The sequence below is a fragment of the Euprymna scolopes genome, chromosome 23 (genome assembly GCF_053919585.1).
Source record: "Euprymna scolopes isolate OS-2025 chromosome 23, ASM5391958v1, whole genome shotgun sequence".
In the NCBI taxonomy this organism is placed as follows: Eukaryota; Metazoa; Mollusca; class Cephalopoda; order Sepiida; family Sepiolidae; genus Euprymna; species Euprymna scolopes.
This window is the reverse complement of record NC_136504.1, coordinates 39,262,855-39,283,276: the sequence shown is the minus strand read 5'-3', so window position 1 is coordinate 39,283,276 and position 20,422 is coordinate 39,262,855. Positions and strand designations below refer to the sequence as shown.

Below are 20,422 nucleotides of genomic sequence, written 5' to 3'. Positions count from 1 at the left end.
TTGCGCCTATTTTCCGATGCCAAGACCGATTCCTTTAGTTATCTATTTTTTTTTGATTTTGGTTAAAGAAACATTTTTCACTGCTTGTAGTAATAATAAAATAAATATTTATTGATTTTAAATTTCCAGTAACACTAAAATCTCTAGATCACCCCGTCACAAGTGTGTTTTTACGTTTGAGAAAATATATGCACATTTAAGATGTGTTTTTACAGTATATGGGACAAACTAACAATTTTACAGTAAAATTGTTAGAGATTTATAAAGAATCGGAATCAGAATCCGTAACTGTATCGGAATCGGGAAAAATATTGGAAGCATCCCATCACTAATATATATATATATATATATATATATATATATATATATATATATATATATATATACACACACACACATACTTGTATATACTATACATTTGTATATAACATTTATATACTTATATATGCATATATAATATATATACATAACATACATATGTATACATGCATACACACATATGCATACACACACACATATTTACATGCATGCACACATATACAGACACATTCCAATTATGTTGTAAGAAAAAGCTAATCAACATGCAAACTATTATCACATTTATGAATTTTTGTGATGAGAATTGATTATTCGTATTATTTGAGTTCTATGGACTAATGTTCTCATCTTGAATTTTGTTTTCAATGTTTTGGTCGATTTAATCTCCAAATTTCTTCAGGTGTATCTTGTTGAACCCAGGAATCTTTCTGTTACACTCTTCTGGAGGTTGAAGTTTCAATCCTCAGTGTGAGCAACACTCAAAACACAATTGTGAATGACTTAAAACTTTTACCCTGCTGACAGAACAAGAGAATGCTATTTCCATGGATTTAATATAGGGTTTTGTTCAAAATTCTGTGCCAATTTTTGGGTTTGACAGAAAGATACACCTGAAGAATGAGATTGTCAGACTGACTTCCTCATCTTGGTTGTTATTGTCACAACGTTTCGGCCGTTTTGCCCTCTGGCCTTCGTCAGGTGAACGCAATTTGAACACCTCTGATAGAGAGAGAAAACCTTGAATAACAACATAGGTTTAACATTAACAAAAACCAACTAAGAATTGTCCTAGTGACATATGGCCGAGTGGTCCTAGACGTTGTATCAAAGTTTACAGTTACCCAAAGGTGCTGAGTTCAATCCTGAACGAAGGCAGTGAAAAAGTAACATTGAAAAACAGAGAATCAGCAACTATGTCCCAAAGCCTAGCTGGAGTCCGAACACGGTACCCCCGTAATAATAATAAAGGGTTGGGTTCGAGACTCCTAACAAACCGTTCACCTGACGAAGGCCGGAGGGCAAAACGGCCGAAACGTTGTGACAATAACAACCAAGATGAGGAAGTCAGTCCGACAATCTCAATCAATGAAAACAACTCATCTCAAAAATACAGACAATTACACCTGAAGAAGGTCAAAGGTCACACTCACCGATACGTTGTGAAAATAACACAAGATTGGAACATTAGTCCAAATAATACAAGCAATACAAACTAATACCAGTTATAATTTTTTTTTTTAAATATAAAACAAATTCTGATTATATTTTTAAAAAATATAAATATATAATCTAATATAAATATCTAAATAAGACCTGGGCATAACTCATAAAGCCATAACTTTTAAAATTCAACTTTATTCATCAATAAAATTTCCATCTCTAATAATTCAATGACTTTTTTTGTAGAACAATTTCTTTTGGACCTCAAAATATGCCTCAGTTTCCAATATTACTTTGTCACTGGAGATAAATCTCATTCTTGTAGTGTTTCTTCATTGCAATCGACTTTTGACATAGTGCATTGTCTTGGTGAAAAAGCACTTTTTTCTTATTTGTTGTGGCCATTTTTCTTTTGGTAATTTCCTTTTTGAAATGCATCAATAACGCTATATAATTTTCGCTATTGATGATTCTTTCTTTTCTCAAGGTAATCAATGAAAAAACCACCTTGCACATCTGAAAGGACAGTGGACAAAACCTTGCCTGCTGATGTTAAAATCTTTGGTTGTTTTTGTAATGATATCACTGCTCTTTCGTTTCAGTAACTTTTATATAGACTCTTTCGTCCTGGTTTCCTGATCTAACTTTTGTATGCACTCACGCATGCACATAGCAATCTTTTAATAAAGCAGGACTCCGTTATTAATTCAGTTCCTTTCTTACAAACCAGACACACATGTTCCAAGTCTCATTATTACACATATATGAACAACGCAGCATGACAGTTTTGACCAGCTTTCACCTAGTGCTGTCAACTCTATCATAAATTTGCACTATTAAACTAGATTATATAAAAAACAAGCAAAAAGTGAAGGGTACCCAATCATGGGTGAAAAATTTACTCACACCATCACTAATTTTGTGCAAAATTTGAAAACAACTTCAAGGAGTGGTTATTGAGAAAAATATGAACGGATGAATAATTTTGGCCAATTTTACCCCTATAAAGGTCCCTAGTGGGGCAACCAGAGTTATCCTGGAAAATCCATTCTGGCAAAAATTTACTTTCACCATCACTAATGTTTGTGCAAAATTTTTTTAAAAATCCAAGGTGTGGTTATTGAGAAAGGTGCAGACGAACAGAAGTGAATTACTAGGTCCAATCCCTCCTTTGTCGGGGGACTAATAATGTTTTTATTATGCTGTTTAGTGATTTTCAGCTAGATGAAGGTGAAGCTTGTTGTTTAAATATAACGTCAATTATTCCATGGCAGACTTTTAGTAAAAACGATGGGTGCTTGTCTATTACTCCCCCCATCTAAGAAAAAAAAATCATGAAAAATCTTTATTATCTATGTACCCATGATGATAAAAATCATGTAAATTGATCAAGTAGTTTAATTTTATATATAAAATCATTTTTAAGTGATTACTGGGAATTCGTGGTGATTACAATAATGCACAAAGCTGATTCTAAACTGTTTCTGAAGAGCGATTTAAAGGGGGAGTTAACCAGTGATGAATTTAAAAAATAGTGTCTCAAAATCATCAATTGTTGCTTAGCAATAAAATTTGCTTTTCTTCTTTTAGATAAAAGTACATAATCAGTTTACATAATTTTTGGTATACGCTATTTTCTTTCCATCACGGTTATGTACATCGTAAAGATTTTTCTTTATTCTTGTTTTATACTTAGGAGTTATGAACAAGCACTGAACGATGTTACCAAAAATTAGATAATCTCCAACAAGGGAGGTAATCTATGAAATTACTTCTTATTACAAGTAGTCATGTTTATCTTCTCTGCAGGAAGTTAGACACAAGGTCAAGTTCTGAAAAACCAATGCGCCAGAAGTTCACACTAGCCTACAAAAATTGCAGGTAAGACCGCATCGGGAGCTCAGCAATGAATTAACCCAAATAGAAATGCTACTGCCTGAGAGGGTGGAGTTGAGTTTGTTTAACAACATTTAAACCACTGTCAATTTCTTGAAAAGTTTGTTTTCAAAAGCAAAATGTTGTCAATTTCTTGAAAAGTTTGTTTTCAAAAGCAAGGTGAAGTGTTTATGTTTATGTCTTTTAAGTCAGAAAGCCAGTATCCTCAGACAAGGAAGTAGGGGAAAATGAAAGAATGAGGGAGAGGATCGATTGTTATTTTTATTTTGGGCTTTGCAGAACATGATTGTTTTGCAAAGAGTAAAAGCATAAAAATAAACAAAAAACTTTAATGTACAATGCATTTAACTCAGGAAACTGATTTCTTTCAGACAGCTTGATCTGGTAGTGCCAGTTGAAAGGGTGGAACTTTTAAGACTGAATAAAACATGAAAGTAGGAAGGCCACTGTTAGGCTAATTGTCGAAGACATATCTTCAACTGTTATAAATAGAAAGTTATAGAACAGAATCAATTTTCCTTTCTGAAAAGCATTAATGAGAAACGAATGCTGTCGTAGCTATCAACGAAAATACAGACGTCAAGACGCAGCAGAAAAGGAAAAAACTTACTAGTTTGGTGCAAAAGGGTGGTTGTCTTTTCTAAAAGAGTTTGCTGCTTTTCGACCAGTTCTTTCTCTAGCTCTTCGGTTTTGGATTTGGCTTCAGCAAGAGAAACTTCAAGCTGTTTTAACTGAAATAAATAAATAAATAAATGAATGAACACACTCACACACACACACACACACACACATATATATATATATACATACATGTAAAGCAGTACTATATGTGGATGAAAATATATATATATATATATATATATATATATATATATATATGTAAGCCCCTATAAGACACTCGTTTCTTATCACTCAGCACTTTCAGTTGAATTAAAGTCTGTCAGTTTAATTCTTATGTGCAGATCATCATATAATGATTGGATCACTTTAACAGATATTAAAAAGAATTTTAAAAATAAATGTTTAAAATTAAACAGCATTTCTCGCAGTTAATGGTAGCCGAATGGATTAGGGATGGCTTCTGTCACCGGGTTTGAATCTATCAACTGGTGTTAATACTGACACCCTGCACTGATGATTCCCGAAAGGATGAAACACTAGTGTCTCTACACACACACACACATATATATATATATATATATATATATACATACACACACACACACATATATATATACACATATATGTGTGTGTGTGTGATGACACAAAGACTGTAAATTATAATTTACAAGAATTTATTGTTCAACTCTAAAAGAAATATTCAGATTTCAAAGAACGTATTCTTCTCATCAGAGGAAAGATATTAGCAAATAATTATTATAGCAAAACTAGGAATTTGTTTGTACTAGCATAAATTGAAATTGCATTAGATGAAAGCTAATCATGAATATAAAAAAAAGTTCATGTACAAAGAGTTAATGAAATGGAGAAAAGAGATGAAAAAAATAAAATAAAAATGCAAATGAAAGGATATGCAGTTGTACCTATTTACTATGCCTCCCCACGGGGCAGAGTTAGACACCAGGGTCGTTTTTTTACGTGGAGAAAGGGTACAAAAATAAAAAATTATCTCAGTCGTGAAGGACTGATCCTCCACCGAAAGAGAACAAGAAATGGAAGTGCAGCATCTGAAAAACAGATACTACACTTTGATGAAGTTGTAAAATTGTTCCAAAAGGTGAAATGGTCATAAGATTCAATATTCTCATAAGAAGTCAGATTTGTAATGTTGACAAAGCGATCCAAATTAAAAATATCAAATTGCACATTTTCTTTTGCTGGTCATGGAAGCTCCTTATACCAGTTGTTCCATCTCTAATTGGAAAACTTTAATGCTTTGAAAAATAATTTTTCTTCCTCAATCACTTGAAAACTAGCTTTTTCTACGGATTAATTGGATTGCACTCATTTTGAATTTGGATCGCTTTGTCACCATTGCAATTCGGACTACTTATGAGATCATTGAAATGGTGGCCGACTTTGAAAAAGGCTATATCTGGGGTTTTATGACAAATGTACATGAACTACTGAATGATACCACTTTATCACAGAAACCATCAAAATGCTTGCTCATGAAAAAAACATCCACATCACCCATGATGATAAAGGAGGTGATATTGTCATCATGGATGCGGATGAATACCAGCAAAAATATATTAAGCTCCTAATAAATGATGACAACATCTACATGGAGACCAATCCACAGCAAATACTCAAAGAAACAATATTTTAAATCCAAAGTCAGAAAGATTTTGGTGGACTACCCTGGAACATCATCCTAAAACTACCAAAAATCCATCAAAGCAGATATCCCCCATGAGATTCATCATATCAATTATCGGCAGCACACCAAATAAATTAGCCGGAAAATTAGTAGAAATACTTGCTCTCTTCAAGGTCTTATTAATCCAGTCCATATAATAATAATAAAAATCTCTAGAAGTCTACTACAATGTTCACAAACATTAATATGAATATACTAATATGACGATTATCAGAAATACTCACCTCTTCCCTCTCCTCGGTTCCATTAGTGTAACCCATATGAAAAAACTAAGGAGATCCGCTATAAAGACTACAAAACATCAATATGAATATACTAACCATGGCCAGTTCAGATATCAAATCTCTTTACAATAATGTATTCATATTAAAATGACTTAGATTCCTCAAAATTCATCTCATCTAGTTCCGAAATTAAGCTCCTCCTCCTCCTCCTTACCATGAAAATTATGCTACATATTTTTAATGAACAAAAATGTAAAATTTGGTTTACTTATGGGTTCCCATCTTAGCAGAATCCTTGTCTGCCTTTTCCTGGAATTTTTAAAGAACAGCTTCTTCAAATGCATCCTACCTCAAAACTCACACTACTTTAGATATATCAATGATTAGGGCAAGGACAACAGCATATTTGTTTTATTGTTTTGACTCTCGAGTGTGTATCCGTTGATATCTTATATGCTTTTATATAGAGTGATGTAGTTATCGGTTGATTAACTGTGTCAGATATATACTCGAGAGTCAAAACAATAAGAATATTCTGTTGTCATAGCCCTAGCCACTCATATATGCACGTCACATTAGTTTTCCTAATATAGTATACAGACTAAATACAATTGAACACACCATTTCCTCCACAAATTAGGAAATAATCACATCTTTAAATTCCTTGATATCTCTCTGCACAACATTCTCGAACAACTTAAATTTCCCAGTTTAAAACCAATGGATAAAAATGGTCTCATACATTTCTACTCCAACCACAACAACAAAATAAAACCTGAATGATCAGAGCTCTTAGAATTTGTAGCCTCACTTACCTCCTCAGTGAAGAAACCTATATCAAGAACACTTACAAAACTTTCAAATATCCTCATTTTTTTTTTTTTATCCAAAATGCTAAACACAAAGGTTTTAATATCCACAACAAAAAATCAGACAAACGCTATACAAAATTTCTGCTTAAAACAATGCAACCAGCACAGATAACACCAACATGATTGATAAAAATAAATCTTTCATAGTCTTCTCCAATAATCCCAACTATTTCCTTACAAAAACAATTCAAATCTGAGAGCAAAATAGTAACTTCAACTTCTAAACAATTACGGATTTATTCAACACCAAACCCGATTCCTACCAACCCCTTAAGGACACCTCTTTGCTAGCCGGCCTTTACAAAAATGTGTCTCATGTCCTATGTTTTATATTGAAAAAATATATAAATATAAACTTTCAAACATAAACGGGAACTAAAAGATAATCCCACTAACGTACTAGTCATACACAGAAACAGGTTTGACATAGCATAGGAAGTGCTAATATTAACCTCTCTCTCATCACTGTCAAACGTAAACCTTAGACTTGGATCTTATTCCTAAAGCAAACAGCTAGTAAAAAACGCACTTAAACAATACAATATACCTTGCCACTGCATAAATAACTGACCTCAATCAAAGTACTGCTCTTCTTTTACTGTATTTCACTCATGTTTTATTTTTATTTTTCAAACATTTTCCTACTTAAATGTCTATCTCATGCACTGCATGATTATTTTTTATCTTTTGTGCACAAAACATTCTGTTGTGCGTCTTTATTTCCTATGCTGTTGCCATTATTGCAATAAATTTCAAATTTTCAAGACATTCGATTATCCGAATGAAACTGGTAAAGCTCTCGGCTTTAATGATCTATTTCTGTGTTTAATTTGTTTTTCCTTTTGTCTTTTTTCATACATCCTGTCTTCATAGTATTCTATTTTATGATGTATGTGTGTATTTAATCTTTATTTCCTATGCTGTTGCCATTATTGCAATAAATTTCAAATTTTCACGACATCCGTTTATCCGAATGAAACCGGTAAAGCTCTTGGCTTTAATGATCTATTTCTGTGTTTAATTTGTTTTTCCTTTTGTCTTTTTTCATACATCCTGTCTTCATAGTATTCTATTTTATGTTGTATGTGTGTATTTAATCCGTATACATGCACAAGTAAATACATATATGTATATAAATACATATATATATTTCTGTGGAAATATGTATTTTTCAATTATATTTCACCTTTTATTCATGCCAATTGTTAACTTATGAAGCTCAATGTAATTAAAGAACATATAATAAACTATTGACAAAAGTCTATATTCCAGGTTTCATGATGTTGACCATCTTACAATTTATTCCTTACGTTGACTTTCACAATTCTTGACAGCACCTGTTTCGTAGCAAAAAAATCATTAATTTAATTATTATATCAATCAATGAATCTATTTTAATGAATCTTAACTCCTCAGAAGAGACTATCAACCTATTAAAAGAAAAGAAAATGTATATGGGCATGATTATAAAATCCGAAAATTGGAAGAGAAGTTGCAATTATCTTTTATTTTTTTCTTTTATAATGCCATTATTTCAAATGATGATAGAAAAAATAATAGGTAATTGCAACCGCTCTTCCAATTTTTGGATTCATGCATATGAATATATATATATATATATATATATATATATACGAGCATTTCAGCCCGGCGTTGCTCCGGTGTTTGGAGGTGTATGCCGAGCAAAAAAAAAAAGGGTTAATTTTTTTAATTTTGACCCTTATTATGACCCCTTAAAATTTATTGTTTTGGGCTCAAATCAAGTTATTAAGTTAGATCCATGTCCAAGTAACCTATATCTAAAATTTCAAGTGTTTAGACCCAAAATTGTTGGAAGAGTTTGGTAGAGTTCTCAAAGGTCAAATCGTTGAACTTTGACCCCTTAACAGCGAAATTTCTGGCCGAAAACTGATTACATCGATTTTCCCAAATCTCAGTACCCTGTATATCAAATTTCGAGTCTGCAAACTAAATATTCACAGAGCTATTGGGTAGGGAAATGTACACAGACAGACACACAGGCATGTTCACATATATATATATATATATATATATATATATATATGCACATGTATACATCCATGCACACATATATACACGTACATATATGAATCTTAATTAAATTAAAAAAGGGTTATACTTTTACAAGGGGCATTCCAAAAGTAATGCCTCCTATTTTTTATTCAACCCAAATGGATCAGAGGAGATTGCAAATTGCATTGTTGCGATGACTGAACTTATGCATTCATGACCTAAAAGTTTCATCTTTCTGTTGCAGATATTGACGGTGTGAGACCCTAAGAAAACAACACCTGTCATGGACATGTATCAGAAGCAGAACTGCATCACTGAATTATTCCATGCAGAAAAAAAGTGAACTAATCAATATTCCCCGGCGCCTGTTGAACGTTTATGAAGCCAATGCAGTTGATGTCAGCACAGTTATGAGATGTGTTCGTCGATTTTAAGAGTGGCCAGAGAAATGCAAGTGACAAAGCATGTTGTGGACGCCCATGCACAGTCACTCTCCCAGTGCTGGCAAAAGTACTTTGAGAATGGTGGTGACTATGTAGAAAAATGAATTCTGGAGCACAAAGGGTCGCTTTTTTAAATGGTACCACTCCAGTCTTCGCAGCACTTCAACTTTTTTAGCTTTTTAGTTAAAAAATAGGAGGCATTAGTTTTGGAACGACCTTCATAGATTTTAAAATATCCACATCCTAAAGCAAATAGTAAGAGAAAGGAACCAGAGATGGATGTTGAGGAATCTGTAGTACAAAAGGTTGCCTGTTTCAACGGTACTACTCCGGTTTTCATCGGATTGATTACTTTTGGAACAACCTTCTTATAAACCCAGTTTCTCAAAATCTTCATTGACTAACCAACTAAAAAAAAAATCAAAAAACAAAAAAAAAAAACGAAAACGAAAAAAAAAAAAAAAAAAGAAACAAAAACAAAACAAAAAAGCAAAAACAAAAAAGAATGCAATCTAATTAAAACCTACCAACCTGGAAATGCTGTTCTGAGAAATTGCCTTCTCTGTGTTGAAGTTCCGATACAAGTAGCGCTAACTGCGCTTCATATTTTTCCGCCTGATCTTTCGTCTCGCTCAGTTGTGTCTCCAAACGCTGCACTTCAGTTTTCAGTTGAGTTTGCACTTTTTCTAGCTCCTGTCGAAGCTCTTCTTTCTCAGCCCTCAACCGGTTCAAAGCATCAGCTTTTTCAGCCTCTAGCACTTGTCTGCTTAAAGAAAGTTCTTTATCAAAAGATGCCTGAGATTGCTCAAGTTTCGACTCCCACTCATTGTTGGTTTGCTTCAGTTTATCTTCTGATTCTGCGAATCGGAATTTCCACTGGTCAAGCTCCTGCTGATATTGTTGCATCTGTTGCATACTGGCTGCACATTCATCATCTCCGGCCGATTTGGCAGTCATCAAATTATTGATCTCTTCCTGGTAATGCTTGTGCAATTGCTCCACCATCCGTTCGTGTTCTGTCTTCATCTTTTTCTGTTAAGATAGAACAAAATTTAATTTTAAGAAATTCTTCATCAACACGAAATGTAAAGAATCAAATAAGCAATCATAAATGTGAAAAACAATGGAGATGAATGGCAACTCAGATGTGGAGAAAGTACATTCGGATGGCAAAGCTATTTTGGTTTATATTTATTATTTTTTGCAGACTTATCTTTATCTTCATACTTGTTGTTTCACCATGTTTCGGCCAACTCATCCTCCGACCTTCTTCAGGTGTATCTTGTCGAACTCAGGAATGTTTCTGTCTAACTCGGGAATATGGATGGAATTCTGAACAGAATCCTTTTATTTACTTCACAGGGGCACTATGCTCTCGTTCTGTCACCCATGACTGGATAGAGGGACTAAGAAATTCGCAGTTGTATATTTCAGTCACCCACACCGAGGATTGAACTTGTAATCTTCAAGAGAATATCACTTTTACAATTTATTTTTCCAAGTACTCTAACCATTGCACTATGGGTCCTTGCATGAAGTAAATAAAGGGCTCCGTTCAAAATCCTAAATTCCCAAGTTCAACAAGAAGGTCGGAGGTTACATCGACAGAAACGTTGTGAAAATGACATTCAAGATGAGAACAGTAGTCCAAATAATACGAATAACCAATTTTTATCTAAAAAAATCAGAAACATAATATTACTGATATTTTAAGGTCATTTAGTGGACCAAGAAGAGCAGATTCCAAATCAGTCTAAATATAGTCATGAGATATTGAATTTTGTATTTTTAGATCAAAATATTGATCTCGGAAGCAGATAAGGACAACATTCAACCTGTTATTTTTATCTGACTTATAATGGATCGATTTAACATGGATGTCTGCTATTAAAGTAAAACATTCAAAAACTTTTTTGCTTCTTGACCGGTTTTCTAATATACTGAAAGAAAACAAATATTCTTTCCTAGAACCAACCGCCTGTGGAACTCTGTTCCGCTGGCCTACTTTCCAGCTAACTTCAACATATTCGTTTTTAAATTCAATGTAAACAAGCTCTTGTTGACTGATCTTAAATAATCAAATTCTATCCAATTTCCACCACCTATGATCACTACATTGTTGTTTCTGTGATCACCCTGCACTTATCTACCCTTATACTTGAGTGGCCTTCATACCTTGATAAGCAGAAAATAGTAGTCTGACAAATACTACCAGTTTTAGATGATATTTATTTATTTAGTGATGAATTAGTATATTAGTATGTTTAATTTATCTTTCAAACAAATATTCAAAACAAATGAAACAATATCAAATTAGAGTTTTTTTTTCTTGAAGGAAATTTGTTTATGTGAAAGCAATATTATTTTTAAAAACGAAATAAAGTAAAACAAATTATTTCTGAATTTTTGAGATAAGGATTGATAATATGTATTAGATGAGAACAGTAGTCCAAAAATTCCAAATAATACACATTATTAATCCTCCATCTCAAAAACTCAAAAACATTATGTCCAATTAGTATGAACTCCATATGAAAATAGACTTGATAGAATCCAAAACCGGCTTTGAAACCTAGTAGGTAATTCCCTTTTCTCCTCCTTGCAACCGGTTTCCCCACAAAAGAGACGTTGCAAGCCTGTCTCTACTTTATCATCATTTTCATGACAAGTGCTCGTCTGAGCTCTAATCTATGGTCTGCCCTTGCCAAACTTTCACGAAAAATACTTGACCAGCTACAACTACTATCAATAATTTCCCCTACTCTCTATCTGTGCCTAAATCGAAATGCAGATTCCATGAACAAAGCTTCTTTCCTAGAACTATTCACCTGTGGAACACTGTTCCACTGGCCTGCTTATCAACCAATTACAATATGGTAGCCTTCAAGTCCAATGTAAACAAGTTCTAGTTGAGCCGTCCCTTTAAATCTACACCATTAACGATTACTACACTATCATCTTACATTCATTAACCCTTATCCTCGAGTAGCCTTCGTCGGAGGTTACATTGGTCGAAACATTGTGAGAATAACAATCAAAATGAAAACAATCGTCTGAACAATCCAAATCTATTTACCCATCTACTATTATATAAAAAGAATTGTGTGTGTGTGTGTGAGCTCATTCCCTATGGACTCTAAAATGGCTGGACCAAGTTTTATGAAATTTGACACAGGTACTATACGTGTCTGGCAGTGTTCTTAGATAGGTTTTGAATAAAAAAATCTCATCAATGATTGAAAAAATCCAATGAAAGAAGATCCCGACGATTTTGATCAAAGTTAACACCTTACACAACCTAACATCACAAGTGCATTTGAGAAGTATTGTTACAACATAAGCCAAAAGGCCCGACATATAAAATCAACAGTAGGTTCTTCGATATGACAGGGATGCATTCAAAATTAATGTTTCTGTTTTAAAAGCACAATTGCACCATGATACTTTACTTTTTAATTTTAAATTTAAATTCAAGCCATTATCACAGCACATGCAGAAAGGTCAGGCATATAAAATTGACAGTAGGTTCTTTGATATGACAGGAACGTGTTTGCAATCAATGTTTCTGTTTTACTTTTGCATCTTAAACTTTGATTTAAGCAGTTATATATAAAAATAATTTCATAAAATCAACAGGTTCTCTACAGTGCAATATAGACTACAATGTATTGTGGACTAAGTCACTGTGAGGAGGCATGTGAAGTTTCCTCTTGGTGCACCACGATGGGTCTCCAACTAGAGCAGGCAATCAATCAATTTAGTTGAAAAATGGGCGATTTCAATGATTTCGATGACAATCAGAATATGGGATTGTGAAACATTCGTTGATTATTCAATCCCAGGCAACGTCAGGTCTCCTCGCTAGTAATACATAAAATAAATTAATTTGAGCTTTAAATGAACAAATAGCAAAGGAATTTCCAAGTATAATGATGGTCATCATATTCAGCTTAACATCAGTTTTAGACGTTGTCGTACACTGGATGGCTTTAAGAAGCTTTCAAACTAACCTATGTTTAGTCAGGTCTTTATCCCTCTTCATCGCTTCCTCTAATATTTTTTCTTGACTTCCCTCTGAACTGATCCTGCTACCTCAACTGTTCTACATCCACTAATCCAAGAACTCTTATCAATTCTTTCAGCGGAGTCATACCATCAAAGTCTACTCTTTTGCACATATTCCTCTTTATTGACCAGATTGAATCTCTTTCCGAGGTCATCAGGTTTAATCCTGTCTTTAAGACTCCCATTACACATCCACTGTATCATTTCTCTCCATGAAATGCATGTTCTCAACTTTCACTGACCAGGTTTCACTTTTATGTGACATCACATTGCATATACCTAATAAACTCTTCTCTTGGTTGACAGTGGTAACTCTCTGCTGGTTAGTAATGGCAGCAGATTTTCAAACTTATTCTATTTGCTCTTGAATCTTGCAATTACAAATTACCAAATTAGAAGTTGGTTGGTTGGTTGGTTGTTTTTGTTTTACGGCATATCAAACCTTTTCAGGTTATTTAATGCCGAATCTAGTTATTTTGAGGAACGATTTTTAATGGAGTATATATTTTTTTTTCAAGTCAGATTCTATTTAACCCATAGTTGGGGCCCTAACAGGTACTACCACTCCGGGTCAGAGTGGACCTGAGAGCAATGGCAATTAAAGGGTGGCTCCACACTCCCCAAGACCCGCAAGGTCCCTCACCATCGGATATAGTTTTAGGTCATATCCAGGACCAAACTAGAAGTAGATATGAATAAAATATGTATTAGATACGTTTGAAGCTAAAACAATGCATTATTACGAAAATAAACATATTTAATTTTGTTTGAAATTTATAAATATATTTCGAAGTTAAACTCCATCCTCAGTATTTCTGTCTTTTTTTTTTTTTTTTCTCCATGTTGTTGTCGGAGCAGAGAATCAGTAAGTAGAAGTCCGTTTTTTGTTTTTCACAGTAGTATTTTCAAATGTCGGAACGATGCATTGGTCATGCAGTATTCACGTTAGGGGTGTGTGTTCCTTGATAGAGATGTTGATTGGGTTTGGATAAAATAAAATATGGATCAGATACGTTTGAAACCAAAAACAATGCATTATTACGAAAATAAGCAGATTTATTTTTGTTTGAAATTTATAAATATTTTATTTTATTCAAACTCAATCAACGCTTCTATCAAGGAACGCATACACTTTTAACACGAATATATTTAAATCCTGTATGCACAAATATATAAACATATGTACATACCTAACTTTATATGAACAGAGATTAGCTCAATCAATTTATGAATTACAATAGAAAAATTCGATTATGAAAAATAATATGGTTAAGCTTAAACATGGAAAAATAAAGGACTAGTTGTTAAAACTGGGAAAAAAAAGGACAAGATATTCTAATAAAAAATATAAATTGCAAGAATTGATTATATAAGGTTATAAATTGATTTTAAAAAATTAAGAATTTTGTTTTTATTCTATATAAGAGTAAAAATATTATATCGAAAACTGATTTGAAAACACATGACTTGAATCAAAATTTTAAATTCCGCAAGTCAGCCAAACATTTCAGTGTTCAGTATTTATCTGAATCCGAGTAGCTGTTCATATAAAGTTAAGTATGTGGATATGTTTATATATTTGCACATACAGGAGTTAAATATACACTAATCAAACATTATGAATTTTAGAATACGGTTGCCAGGTGTAAGGGGTCTAAATATGGATTATGTTTCGTTTAATTTAATTTTCTGAAAAAGGGGAGGGGGGAGAGGAAGTCCATGTGAAAATTCATATACCTTCGATTTTTGTGAAAGTTTAACCATAGGTATAAGATAGATATCCAAATTTCTATTTCTTCAGAGTATTTTAAAGGCTGTTAGGGGCATAATATTAGTACAGCATCGCATTTGAACATTCAAATATTTCAGATTTGCATTAAATTGGATTCATGATTATTAAACACTAATTAAACAAGATTCCCTGAATTTCTTCTTAAGACTCCTTAAAGCTTAACCCTTAAATTTTAGACACTTTCTAGAATCAAAATCATGTAATAGATTTTTATCCAAATTGAAATAAAGATTCTAGACAAAAGGTTTAGTATCATTATATCTTGATTTTAATCTTTGTAAGAACATAAAAGTGGTGCAGAACTGTTCTGTTTGTGGAATTACTTGTACCCATCCTGGGACGGGTTTTCTTCTAGCTTATTTATAAATATATTTTCTGTTAAATCTAAAATTGCTTTTTTGTAATGAGTTTTTGCATTTTTGTGATTTGCTGCAAACTTTCTTTGAACATCACATGATTAAAAAGCTGTAACAACTTCCTTTTCATGAATATATCCTGCTGAGAAAATGAAGGTTAGTCTCTTACAGACATACAGCAATTATTAATAAAACAAACAAACTGGAAGAAGTATTTTTTCAGGGGAGGTGGTCTACCTCTCTGTTTTGCAAATCATCATACCAATCACATCATATTATCAAGCAAAACAGGTTGTGCAAAACCTATCAAGGCATGTGTGAGGGAGGTGGGGGGATGCACAGTCTCATTTTTGAAGCAGCCGCCCAAATGATTAGAAGCTTTGGTGTGATGGGGTCGTGCTACCAGAGTAGTAACCTCCAGAGTCCAGGTATGATTTTGATTCATATCACAGCAAAGGCTAGGGTATAATCCTCCATCCTATGATAAATTATATATTGGATCTTTTAAACTGAAAGCCAGGTTTAATTTTAGAGGAGTTTCCGAAGGGTAGCTAATCCGTACAAGTCCTGGAGATGAAAAAGAGCTTTTTTTTTTTTTTTTTTTTTTTTACACAGTGGTCACCACTTGATAGGTAGAGGAGTAGAAGCCTTGGACGTTAAAATTTTGCAAACAAAGAGGATATGAAAAATGTGCGTCAATTCTAAAAGACGCAATATTTATATGGGGGCAATTTCAGTTTCTGATTGGTTGCTAGCAGAATGTGACTATTTGATTGGTCAGTTCCTATCGCCAGTGTCTATAAGGAGAACCTTCCAATTTTCTTTAATAATACTCTCTAGTTATATCAAAAATATTTCAACAGCATCTGATCCTTTCTGAGTTTTCTTGTTTCTGATCAGAACTTTTTTTTTTTTTTACATAGGCATCACCACTTATCAAGGCCAAGAGGCCACTCGAGGATAAGGGTTAAAGAGTGTACAGTAGAAATTGGACAATATAGTAACCGTTAGTAATGGAGATTCAGTAAATTTGTTAACTTATATGGAACGGATCATCAAAAACTTGTTTACGTTAGACTTGAAGACAACCATATTGTAGTCAGCTGGAAAGCAGAAAAACGGAAGAACTGGTTGATGCACATAACTGCCTTAATCGCTTTTTACCTAAGTAATTCTAGATCCATCTTTAGAAAAAAAACATAATAAAACTAGAAAGGATCAGAATCAAAATATATAGACAGTAATTGTCTATATTATTTAATGAAACATGTTTAAAGCAAGGAATATACATTTTAAAAATAAACTTTAATAGTTTTTTCCAATAGCTCAATAGTCTAAGACTAGAGTTATAATGAAAAAATATTTTATTATATAAACCCACATTAAATCAAATGTAAAGGGATAAAATTCTTGCAAAATTCAATAAAATCTTCTTTTTTTTTTTTTTTTTTTTTTTTGCAGCCTGCAACTGTTCTGGCCTACTACAGATTATTTTAATGTTCAAAATTTATAAGGCATTTAATTTCTCAATGAGGCCTCTACCAGTGCTCCTCAAAAAGTAGGTATCCCTCCAGACAGGAAAAAAATGTGTAGCATTCCACAATCATTATGTAAGGTCTTCTTTATTTTTACAATAAGATTGTTTTTCTTATGTTTCTTTTTTTGTTGTTGTTGTTTTCTTTGGGTTTTTTTTTTTTTTTTTTGTTTTTTTTTTTTTACACCCTTACTTTCAAATCTTAGGATCTTAATAACACATACCTCATAGCATAGTTACATATATCGTTTACCATCAATATAGATAGTTCTTTTGATTATAGGAAAACATAAGATAACTGCATAGATTAACCTTTATAGTGTTGATCTTTGTTATTATCACTCTCCCTACTGGTTCACTTCTACTTGTGCAGTCATTGTTCAAAGGCAGCATATATTTTGCAGACTTATCCGACACAAGTCCAGTACAAATAGACAAAAGTATATAGAAGCTAAAAATAATTGTAAGAGTGAAATAGCCGCAGCCAAAGTAAGGCATGCTGAAATCATAAGAAAATGCATTGAGTCACAGAAATTAGGAACTCACGAGTTCTGGAAAATTTATAACAATGTAATAAATAATGGGCGATCAACAATTCTCCATCTATTCAACAACTATGAGGTTGTTTCCACAACAACCTAGAAGACTAACTTGTTTGACTGATGGTTCGCCTCCAACACACCACACCCTCTCAAATTTCCCTTTGCAGACAGAAGCCACACTTGATAATCTGAAAATCACCTCTTCCCAGGTTTGTGATATCATAAAAAAACCTCAAAAGGTGGGTGAAATCGATCTCATCCCTGCTATACTATTTATAAAAATGCTCTGCTGAGGTTGCTTCATGTTTTCACCAAACTCTTCAACAAATACCTTAACAAACATTGCTTTCCTAATAACTGGAAAAATGCGTCTATGATACCAGTTTTCAAGAATTTTGCCAAAAACACCTGACCTACTCAATTATCGGCCAATTAGCCTCCTCCATTGCTTCACCAAAAATCTTTGAGTTCTTAATCAATCAAATATTAATCCATCACTCTTTCCGACTCTCAGTACAGATTTAGGCAAGCCTAACTACAGATATCCTAACTGTAATCTCTGAATGTATATACCATGTACTGGATGAGGCAGGGGTGGCTAACGCAGTAGCCCTAGATATATCTAAGGCCTTTAAGAGAAAAAAAAATTAAGTTATCTTCGATGGCTGTATTTCAAAACATGATATAAATGCGGGTGTGCCACAAGGGTTGATCTTTGAACCTTTATTATTCCTCACATTCTTAAATGACCTCCCTGATAAAATTGTCTCAGAGATGGGTATATTTATTGATGATACCATAGCCATGAGGGAACAATGAACGAACACATATCAATGGCTGAAACCTTAGAGGAAGACCTCCAGTCTGTAGTAGAAAGAGGACGTTAATGGAGGATAACATTCTATGCTGCCAAAACTAAGACTAAGCTTCTTTCCTTTAACAATTACAAGCAACCTTCTCAACCATTGATTGCCATGATTAATGATACACTACCTGAAAGGTCTTCATTCAAACTCCTTGACTTAACATTTACAGGTAACATGAATTGGAACAAATACATTGAGGATATTGCCAAGACTACTGTGAAGATTTACATTGAATTTGATCCGCACTTGATACCAAGCAAGTAAGATTCCCTGAATTTCAATTTCTTCTTAAGACCTCTCAAGTTTAAGCCCTAAATTTGGAACATTTTCTAGAATCCAAATCATATCATGGATTTTAATCAAATTGGAATAAGGATTCTAGACATAAAGTTTAATATCATCATTATCTTGACTATAATTTTTGTAAGGAGTTATAAAAGTGATGCAAAACTGTTTTTGTTGGGGGAGGGGGGGGGTAATTTTGCCAGTCCTGGGACGGGTATTCCTACTAATTATTTAACAGGAAAAAGAAAATCAAAAAATCATTAAAAAAAAAAAAAAAAAAAAAAAACCTTTGTGAGTTCAAAATCCTGGAGCTGTTCTTGGAAGTCTTTTTTGCTTTCCAGCAATTCTCCAGAGAATTCCCAGATCTTTTGCGAGAAGTTGATCTCTTGTTGGTGGAACTTCTCCTGCATGCTGTGCTTATAGTCGGCCTGTTGCTGCAGTAACTCCTCCTGTTCCTGCCGATGGCTCTGCACTGCCTGCTCCAACTCGGCAATTTGTTCCACATTACTCTCTGCTTTGGCCAGCCGCTCTTCACATGCCAGCAATTTCTGTTTGGTACTGGCTGCCAAACGCTCAAGTTCTTGTTCATGCTGCTCCTGCAAATGCTGAACCTGCGCATCGTGCTCGTCCTTTTTCGTGTTGAGAGCATAAATAACCTGAAAGACATAAACAATGATAAAATCAAGTTTATTGGTTAAAAACAGCAAAGTCTGGTAAGCCATGTAAAAAAATAGAAACTTCTAATCTGGCCTCTATCACAGCAGCTCTACCGTGATAGAGGCCAGAAGATTCAAAATCATCTTGGACAAAACATTCGGATTGTATATAGACAATCTAAATGTTCTTTTATATTGCTTATTGCAGGGTTTCCCAAAGTGGCCTCCATGGAGCCCTAGGGCTCTGGGAGTTATGCTGAGAGGCTCTGAAAGCCTTTTCTTAAAGAGGACCAAATGCTTCATATGGAAAAATTAAATGGCTGCAGACATTTAATTTCTGATTTTTTTTTTTTTTTTTTTTTTACTGGAAAGAGATATGATACATAACTACGGGTGTAAAAAGTTTTAGGATGGTTCATGAAAAAGAAAAAAAATTTACAAAAAAAAACGCAACAATTTTTGATTAATCAAAAACAAAAAAATGGTTGTAAACATCATCATTAGTTAAATAAGTGTTTTACGGTACAAAACTTATAAAGCGCTTTAAATAAGGCCGGGAAGACTCTAGGGACCCCTTTCATCAACAAACTCATCAGGAGTCAATCGTTGAATTTCTATCAAGTGTAAAACAAATGTCACGTAAGAGCGAAGACTTAAGTGGGGATTACTTATAAAATTATAACGAATGGATGAAATGAAAATAAAATTATATATATATATATATATATATATATATATAATTTTATTTTCAAGTTAAGTCAAATCGTCAAGCCCAAATATCAGCTGACATGATATTGTAAACAAACACAGATGGAATTTGATGAACGACATTATCATTATTATTTTGCGAATTAATCCACTAGCCAAATTATTCCTCGTAATATATAATAATCAATATAGGATTGATTCTATAATAATTCATACATAATCTGCATAAGTTAAATTATGTTTAAGCGTATTGCACGACTGGGCAACGCCAGGCCGCCAGCTAGTATATACACAATATAATAACCTGGTGTTGCTGGGGAGGCTTT

The 20,422-nt window shown here is 33.4% G+C and overlaps 1 protein-coding gene across 1 annotated transcript in view; it reads right to left on the bottom strand.

Moving 5' to 3' along the window:
- The window catches only part of LOC145245846 (uncharacterized), a 332,738-nt gene that overhangs the window by 211,468 nt on the left and 100,848 nt on the right, over positions 1-20,422 (bottom strand). Inside the window, exons 3-5 of the mRNA XM_080107508.1 lie at positions 19,020-19,388; positions 9,824-10,324; positions 3,986-4,106 (exon numbers count right to left, since the gene is read on the bottom strand). Of these exons, the coding sequence (XP_079963634.1) occupies positions 3,986-4,106; positions 9,824-10,324; positions 19,020-19,388 (991 nt within the window). The remainder of the gene's footprint in view (positions 1-3,985; positions 4,107-9,823; positions 10,325-19,019; positions 19,389-20,422) is intronic.